Source organism: Ixodes scapularis, unplaced genomic scaffold (genome assembly GCF_016920785.2).
Source record: "Ixodes scapularis isolate PalLabHiFi unplaced genomic scaffold, ASM1692078v2 PGA_scaffold6__148_contigs__length_123643588, whole genome shotgun sequence".
NCBI classification, from domain to species: domain Eukaryota; kingdom Metazoa; phylum Arthropoda; class Arachnida; order Ixodida; family Ixodidae; genus Ixodes; species Ixodes scapularis.
The window spans coordinates 92,022,664-92,032,421 of record NW_024609881.1 but is presented as its reverse complement, the minus strand read 5'-3'; the positions used below and the strand labels follow the sequence as shown (position 1 = coordinate 92,032,421).

At 42.2% G+C, this 9,758-nt stretch overlaps 1 protein-coding gene across 1 annotated transcript; it reads left to right on the top strand.

Annotated features, from left to right (window-relative positions):
• Nucleotides 1-8,647: 8,647 nt before the first annotated feature.
• LOC115314597 lies at nucleotides 8,648-9,357 on the top strand. Its single transcript, XM_029973721.4, has one exon. It carries the CDS (start codon nucleotides 8,713-8,715, stop codon nucleotides 9,355-9,357), a length of 645 nt encoding a protein of 214 aa, XP_029829581.2. The 5' UTR covers nucleotides 8,648-8,712.
• The last annotated feature ends 401 nt before the right edge of the window (nucleotides 9,358-9,758 follow it).

Here is a 9,758-nt window from a genome sequence, read left to right as displayed (position 1 = left end):
AGGATCGTAATGTTGTATCCAACTATCGCCCAATATCTCTCACCAGCATCTCATGTAAATTACTAGAGCACGTCATTTTCTCTTCTATCATGAAATATCTGGAAAATTACGATCTGCTTTTTAAAAATCAGCATGGTTTTTTAAGACATATTCGTGTGATATCCAGCTAATACATTTCATTCATGAGCTTCACAGTAACCTTGACAAGAGATTACAGACCGATGTCATTTTCATAGACTTTCCTAAAGCATTAAATAAAGTTCCCCACCAACGTCCGCTACAAAAACTAACCCAACTGCGTATTCATAATTCAGTAATCACTTGGATAAAAAATTTTCTAACCGATCGTACACAATATACTGTTGTAAACGAGTCCCGTTCACCTCTTTCTCGTGTAACGTCCGGCGTACACCAAGGTAGTGTTCTTGGCCCCTTGCTGTTTTTAATATACTTTAACGACCTTCCTGCTAACTTAACATCTGAAATTCGCCTCTTTGCTGACAATTGTGCTCTATACAGACCGATAAGTAATAATAACGATCACCTACACTTACAGGCTGACTTAGTAATAATAGAAGAATGGTGTCAAACATGGCAAATGACAGTTAATGCAAATAAAACGAAACTAGTGTCTTTCACCAGATCACAGTCCCCATCACTCTTTTCATATCAACTCAACGACACAATAATTGACCCCTGTACATCTTATAAATACCTCGGCGTTCATTTAACCTGTGATCTATCTTGGGCAACTCACATTAATTTTATTTTATCTAAGGCTAATTCATCATTAGGATATCTTCGGCGCAACCTCAAACTGGCCTCACCTGAAATTAAACAATTATCATACATAACATTTGTTAGATCTCGTCTAGAGTATGCGTCTTCTGTATGGTCCCCATGGCAGCATTACCTAGTTATGAAATTAGAGGCAATTCAAAACCGAGCTTTAAGGTTCATTTTCTCAGACTACTCTCGTTTCACTAGCGTCACAGGCCTAAGAAGCAAAGCTAACCTTCACGCACTCTCATTTAGGCGCATTCTTTCTCGACTAGCCCTGTTTCATAAATTATACTATAACAATGCCTCTATTAGAACATCCCTCTTCCTTCCACCCCACAGCATATCTCTCCGCCATGATAACTCCCGCAAAGTTCACCCGATTTTTAGTTCAACTGTATCATTTTATAATTCCTATCTGCCCATGACAATCAAGGACTGGAATAAATTACCCGATAGCGTTGTAACCGAAACTAGCTCTGATAGATTTGCCGAAGAACTGATCAATTACCTGGAACTTACAAACATGTCTATCTGCTAGTTTTTTTTCTTCCTTTTTACTTTTTACAGTGCATACGGTTAAGATATTAATAATATTGTGTAATGTTGATAACTACTTGTATTTTTGTTCTTTGATTCATCTGTATTGCTGACTTCCTCTCTGTGAGTGTTAATTTATTTTAATCTATGATTATTAGTGTGTTATTGACCCCCCTTGTATAATGCCCTAACGGGCCCTCAAGGAATAATAAATGAAATGAAATGAAATGAAATACCAACCACTTTTGCCAGTTTGAGTGCTATATATTCTATGTGATGATCCCACTGCATCAATTCTGAAAAAATTACACCTAACGTTTTATGATAGCTTACTTTTTCACTCTGACTGCTACCAATGGTAAGAGCATAACTAGCATTAATTAGTTTATTTACAGGTCTGAAAAGAACAGCCTTAGATTTGGCAGCATTTACCTTCATACCGTTTTTCTCCGACCATAAGAAAAAATTCTCCAGCACATTGTTTCCGTTTGTAAAAAGCTCATTAATATCCGTCGCAGAAAAGAGAAAACTAGTATCGTCGGCATACACAATAAAACGTTATTTATGGCAAATATTCACTATGTCATTGATGTACACATTGACATGGAGCCGAGAATAATTGTCGAGGAAGAACAAAACGAGACGGCGCATATGCTTTGTTGTTCTCGTTTTATATTAATTATTCATTTTTTATCGGCAGACTAGAATAAGCATGCCCCCGAAACTCGGCCAGAAAATCAAGCTCAGAAACACCATCTGTTATTGCCGAGGTTGAAGAGAGCGCCCGTTGCGGCCACCTGCAGTATTACCTGCTTCCATTTGTCCGGTGTTCCGCCAATCAGAGGCCTTTTATTAGCAGACATACGTCGTAGGTAAATATTTCAAATTTCTTTTTTGTAACGATTACTTAAACATTTTTGTTCAGTGTACCCTTTAAACCATGAATGCACGCTTTTGACAACTTATGTAGAAAATCTTAGCTCAATGCGTTAACAAAACGATTTACTCGGTCCCTTCAAAAAGCCGTCCATCACCTTGCTTCGAGCTATAAACTTGTTTAAAAATATATTTGTAAACGTATCAACTTTTTTTCTAAAGAAGGTACTTTGCAAAACCCGAACATTGCTTCATCTTAAGTTAAAACGTGTGGAAAAAGGACAAGATAAAAAGCAAGTATTGTGAGGAATGGAGAATATGCAAGAGCCAATCGGAAGATTAAACAGTTGGAAAGTGCCATTCAAAACCCTCGTTAGCGCATTTTGTTTTTATTAGAACAACAATTTCAGTCTATCTTTAGTAATTCTCTACTCTGACTGCAAACGAAAAAAAAAACAAGAAATCTTCATGCTGCTGTGAGATAGGAGACTCTATTACGATTATGAGCAGTTTTGAATCTAGAAACTTTCGTCCTGAGTCTATATAGTAGCAAAACCTGAAACAAAAAAACACGTAGTTGATATACAATGTGTCTTTCTTAAAGGGGCCCTGCAAGGACTTTTTTACTGATTTATAATTTCCACCGAGCCTGAGCGCACTGATCGTAGTAACTTAATTAAACTTTTCTGTTCTCGAATTCCGCTCTATTTCAAAAGTTATAGGCAAATTTAAATTACAAAAACAAGGAAAAAATAACCTCCTTCCTGACGTCCTTGGTCGCTTCAGTGGCCGTGAACTAAAGGAGGGGAAGTGGGCTCATCGCGAGCGGTCCCGGCTGCCGCACTCCGTATCGACGGCTTGAGAGGGCGCCGGTAAAGCATGTTCTGGCTAGGCTGTATGAAGCCAGCAGCCAAGGCGGCTCGCATTGCATTTGCTGGGCGATTAAACACTAATTCGGCATGACACTTCATTGGCCACAAACGACAGCAAGCACGGGGTAAAGATAAGTTCAGAACGGGAGCCACTTCGCGCTGCCATACCGCCAAAAGGACAAATCGCAAGCCAAAGCTGCTCGCCGAAGGCCTTGGGAACGCTCAAAACAGGTCGGATCCTCCAATCCATACGACCGCAGCGGCGCCGCGTACATCCGATACCTTTCTACGTTTGCCTCTCGTTGGTGCCTGATCCCACACACCTTCCTAGTATGCACCGCCTTTTCCACCGCTTGGTGGCGGGTATGTCGACGGGTCATTTTTTGTTTCCGTACTTTCTGAACTGCATTTGTTTCTTTTCTGATCTGAAATAGTGAACAAAAACTTCTTTTATAAATAATTGAAAAGGTTCGCGCCACTTATATTTTGTATTTTGACTAAAAGAAGCTTTTAGCGGCTCTGACCAGTAGTAATCCCAGAACCATAGACGTCACATATCGCGCGCTTTCGGCACCGCGGGTCGCCCCTGTAGGTGGAGGAGGTTTCTGCGTCGTCTGGTTAAAATATGACGTACAGATATTTAGTTACTCTCTCCGTGCCCGCTGGTTTGCCTCAACCCCAAAAAACGTGGTAAACGCAAAAAAAAAAAAAAAAAAAAATCGACGCTTAAATATGGTTGGAGGGCTCCTTTAAGCTTTACTGATAAAAACAAATAAAAGCTACACTAATACGGCTTGTTTAGGCGAGATATACGGCCAGGGCGACATAATATAGAGCGCTAATCGTTAAAATATGTCGGTTGAATAATCGAGATTTGTTAAATAGGTTAATATTTGGTGAATATAAATATATAGTTTTACTTACAAACTTGATGTGCGCCATCGAAATCAACCATCCATCTCACACGTGAGATGTCACGCACACCAACAGCCAGAGAGATCGACGGTCACGTTGGCCACAACATCGTTTAAACTTTTTATGACTAGGCTTCACCAATATTGCAACGTGCCCTCTCCTAGTACTTCTAACTTCCTTGGCGCTAAAGCTAGCCCTCATGCAACAGGTGCGCGCCTGGAAGTGCAAAACGAACCCGCGTGGTTTTTCGGCCTCTTATAACCTGCGCTATTATACCGCCAGCCTTGCGCATGTTAACTTAATAGCGCCACGCGTTTCACGGTTTTCAACATTTTCTGATTTAAGGCTTTTGATTACATCAAGTATCTTTATTATAACTATAGGTTAATCTTTACATTTCAATACATTAATTAACCAATTTAGTTAATTATCCGACCTAATATGACAATTTGCTTCCTATACCATGTCTCTCTGGTACTATAACTCACGTGAACAGACCGCAGTAGTGTAGCTTTCACGGCATTCTTCAAACAAATTTTGTAAAGCCTACAGGAAACACACTGTACGCTTTGATATGACAAAAATGAATATGCTTCGTATCATTGTGACTTAAAAATAAAACTTTGAGGGTGACCTTGTACTGTCATTCAACGTCTTGCTAAATCATACAACATAGCAAAATCCGTAATTTGGCCGTTATAATCACTGGGGATAACACCGAAGCATTTCTACACTAATAAAGTACAGTTAAGTTGTAGTCTGATTGCATTCGTATCAATTCAGTGTGATTGCTTAAGTCCGAAGAGGTTAAAATCAAATACCTATCGTACAAAATCACTGACTTTGAAACACGAGAATAGAAAAGATTGAGCACGTGTTTTTTACACGTTTTAATGTAAATTTAAAAAGACAGCGTTCTAGCTTCCCTTGCATGTAAACACCTCGCATCAAGTACAAACATTTTCCATTACTCGGTGTTTATATTATGCGTTTTTGATTATTTTAATATAACATGCACCACGTGGTGTAAACAGAAACCCATCCCTCCAATACGATACATCCCCACCCCTTGCCTTGATTGAAATCGACCCTGCCTCTGAGATTCACCTCCAGGGGTCTCTAGTTATGGTGCCTTTTCTTGTCGACTGCATTTTGGTTTCGTATTGGTTCATTGTACTTGTTGCGCGAGTTTTATATTTTGTTTTGTATAGGTACTATTCTGGTCGTTATGTATTTTGTATATTTACGTCACGATTTGCTTTTCATTATATCTGGTTTGGGTGAATCGGTAGAGGAAGTAGATAATGGCAGAAAGAAGACGTTACTTTGCGTGATTGTCTGCTTGGTTACCCGTGCTGTTTTTGGGGAGCGGAGAAAAGCTCACCGGAGATAAGCTCACCGGAGATAAGCTCACCGGAGAAAAGCTCACCGGAAAAGTGTCAAATGCGGAGAAAAGCTCACTTAGATTTTGGTGCAAGTAAAAAAGTTCACTAAGACTGCCAGAAATAATCATTATTCCTACTTGTTTTCTTTTTTTTTTTTTGCCGAAACTGAATGAAACGACAAAAAAACTTTTGGTTTGTTGCGTTTTTATGTAAGAGAGGGTAAAAGCGCTAAAAACAACGGACAAGTTAAAGAGACGTACAACACAGAGCGCTACTTGCAACTGAAGTTTATTCCCAGGAAACACACATATATACATTTTGTGAAATCGCGACATGTACTTTGCAAATGCGACATCACCCTATCTATTTTACAAAAGATTTCAAAAACGCCATCTCAGAGCCAAACAGGGCTATAGATGGGGCGCTCAAAAACGCCATCTCAGAGCCAAACATCAAAAACGCCATCTCAGAGCCAAACATCGCCCCATCTATAGCCCTGTTTGGCTCTGAGATGGCGTTTTTGAAATCTTTTGTAAAATAGATAGCGGACAGACGAGCAATGAGGGGGTGATGTCGCATTTCTAAAGTACATGTCGCGATTTCACGGTGTGTATATATGTGTGTTTCCTGGGAATAAACTTCAGTTGCAAGTAGTGCTCTGTGTTGTACGTTTTAGCGCTTTTACCCTCTCTTACATGGTTCTTCTGTCTTTTTTATGTATAACATCCTTCTGACTGGCGCTGTAGCTGAAGACCTTGACATTGTAGGGCATTCCTATTGTTTCCCATTTTTTCTGGAAACAAGTATTTCTCCGCTCTCTTTGTGAGAAATACAGTCTGCTTTTTTATTGGTCAGAACCTGTATGGTTACGCAAGAGGAGCTAAAGGAAATTGCATATATAAACAGCACCTCCTATCAAGTGACCAGTCCTGCCTTCCTTGTGTCATGGAGGTCATTCTGACCAATAAGGGAAAGAAGAAAGTGCTTCTAGATGGGTACGAATATCGTATGAAAGTTACAAGAAACGACTGGATACGCTGGCAGTGCCGGTACCAACGAACAGGTTGCTGCAAGGGAGCCATCACCACCAATCTTGATGTAAGTACGAAATATCATACTTTTCGCTTGTGTGCAAGTTTTGCAGTAATGTTTCACTTTATTTGCACAAGCGTTTTTACGTAAAACCTTCTTTCGTTTTTACATTTAGAGTTACATATACATTATTGCTGACACAAATTTTTGTCATTTTTGAACGCAGATTACCCGCTTTTGGTCAGTGCAGGAGCACAATCATGCAAACAATCATGGCCTTTCTGATGTCACCAAACTAAGGAGCCAGCTAAAAAGGAAAGCTGTAGAGACCGCAGAACCTCCTAGCCGTCTGCTTGCTCAGGCTTTGAGCAATTCAACAACATCCGTGCGGGTTCCCGGACATTTCATCGAACGCCGTTTCGTCGAACGCCGTTTCATCGAAAAAATGGACGTTTCATCGAACGCCGTTTCATCGAACGCCGTTTCATCGAACGCCGTTTCATCGAACGCCGTTTCATCGAATCGCTGACGGCCGTTTCATCGAATGTCTTTTATATAAAAAGTGTGAAAGCTGCTCTTTTATGCACGGATCGAGTGCATTTTCGTGTCAATCACCCATTTCATCGTCAGGTTTTTTAATGTCCAAACTTGTAGCTGTTACAATTTATTTTGATGCAAGTAACCCATGAGGATATTTGTTCCGATTTTTATGTTTGTTTCGCACATTGTGCTTATCTGTTCACCCCCTCTGTATTACCCGATGGGCCTTGAGGCTATTGCAACAAATAAATAAAAGGTCGCACTGCCGGTAAGAGCTCACTCCAACTCATGGAGGCCAGAAGGCGACTTAGGTTTTGCGCAGGCGCAACAACTTTAGCCCTGTGAGCTAAGGCCCTTACTGTGAGCCTCCTAGCCCCTCATGTCTTTCTATTGATACTTTTTTACTGCACGAAGCTTGCATTAGCTAAAGCTGAAGTGCTATTTATGAAACTACAACGAAACATTGTTTTTTTTTTTTTTTTAGTTCTAAGACTCAATGAAGTTAAAAGTAAGTACGTTACTTCAAATTTTATTTGAAAACTTTCGGGGGTTCATGTGTTCGTGCGACAGCCATTCACCGTTTCCAATGATGAGCAATTGCTCTCAAAAAGTCCCCTCCAGCCATGCTCCGTCGGTTCTCATTAAAAAGGCGGACCTTCTCATGTTATGGCCTTCTTCTGGCGAGGAGGCTCTTGGGAACTCAACATCGCCTCCAGCTTGCGTTCTGTCAGTTGATGTTCCTTGGCGATGCAAGTCAAAAACTTACAGAACCCGGGATGGGCACCTCCGACCAGCTTCAGGAAGCGGAAATGCCACCCTGGCGTTCGATAAGACGGCGTTCGATGAAACGGCGTTCGATGAAACGGCGTTCGATGAAACGGCGTTCGATGAAACGGCGTTCGATGAAACGGCGTTCGATGAAACGGCGTTCGATGAAACGGCGTTCGATGAAACGGCGTTCGATGAAACGGCGTTCGATGAAACGGCTTCGATGAAACGGCGTTCGACGAAACGGCGTTCGATGGAATGTCCGGTCCCAATCCGTGCGCGAAAGCATCGGTAGCCTCGAGACTATTCGTCGTGACCTGCGCCAGCAAAGAAGTAAGGTGCGTCCACCGGAACCCCAGACCACTGCTGATATTCAATTACGAGATATCTGGACAATGACCGGAGGGCCGGAAAAGCAACCGTTTTTGATCTATGACAACGGGCCTGAGAGGCGAGACCGCATGCTCGTTTTTGCAAGCCACGAACAGCTGCGGGCACTATCAACAAGCCGAACCTGGTACAGGGATGGAACATTCTCGGTGTGCCCAAGACTGTTTAAACAGTTGTACGTTATGAGGTGTACAGCTGGGGAGAGCACCGTGGCGTGCGTTTATGCTCTGCTCCCAGGCAAAACCTTCTCCATATACGAAGAGCTTTTTCAAGCGATTTTGGACACGTGTGAAGCGAACGGTTATGCTCCATACCCTGAGATCATCATTAGCGACTATGAGATGGCCGCCATAAGAGCGTCGAAAGCGGTCTTCGGAGAAGATGTCACCACGAAAGGCTGCTTCTTTCACCTCTGCCAGAGTACCCACCGCAAGGTAACGTTACTCCCAAAATAATCTTGAAAAGAAATTTGGACGCCTCTAGTACCAACCATCTATGGCCAACCAACATAAAACCTATGATATGACATCAAAAACAAAGAAAAGGCATTTGACTAATTTTGAAGTGCTTAGCTCCCCAGTACCAAGATATAGCCTCTACGTCAAACTCAATTAATGCAACCGCATCAGGATCTCATCGTATCTCTTTTTGTTCTATTCTTTTTCAAGGTACGCGAGCTGGGCCTCATCAGCAGGTACAAGAGGAACGACAGGTTCAAGAAGATGTGTGGAATGCTAGACGGCCTCGCATTCCTCCCTCCCAACCTTGTTCCAGTTGGGCTGGACTACATCCGTGGTCAGGCTCCAACCGACCTCGATGACCTCATCGACTATTTTGACGCGACGTATGTAAACGGAACGTTCCGAGCAGTGTCATCGAGAGTAGCCGATGGCGCATTAACCACAACGATGCGCCGACGACGCCCCAAGATTCCGCCGACAGTGTGGAACGTGTTAGAAGCCACATTAAACAACGAAGACCGCACAAATAACGCATGCGAAGGATGGAACAGCGGGTTTAAGAAGCTTGTCGGGCACAGCCAGCCCAGTATATGGAAGCTGATCGACTGCTTGCAACAAGATCAAGCCCTATCGGAGGTAATGCTGCTGCAAATAAGCAGTGGGGAACCGCCGACGAAGAAGACCAAAAAGGCGACAAGGCGCCTACAGGACCGCCTCAGGAACATCTGCCTGGACTATCTTGAGCACAAACAAGTTCCAGCCCTTCTGGAAGCGGTCGGAAATTGTATTCGATTCTAACGTGCGTGTATGAAAAAAATAATTAATGTTTGAGAGAAAATAAACGCAAATCATTCAATTTATGACTCCTCTGTGCAAAATCACTTTCGCTCTTTAATGCGGAAATAATATGTGGAAGTGAAAATAGACGAGTCACTCATTGAGCGTGGTGAGCTTTTCTCCGCCTTCTCCATTGGTCCGGTGAGCTTTTCTCCGGTGAGCTTTTCTCCGGTGAGCTTCTCTCCGGTGAGCTTTTCTCCGGTGAGCTTTTCTCCGGGAATCGCTGTTTTTACCTGCTTTTGATGTCTCTGTTTTGTGTATATATGCATGAAGATTGCGTCCAAAAAGATGCAAATAAACGAACATTATTGACGCGACCCATGGGTGAACAGGACTTTTTCAGTGATTTCTTGGTCATAGAA

Coding starts and splice junctions, on each gene's coding strand:
- LOC115314597 (XM_029973721.4), top strand. CDS start 8,713: ATGCAACCGCATCAGGATCTCATCGTATCTCTTTTTGTTCTATTCTTT.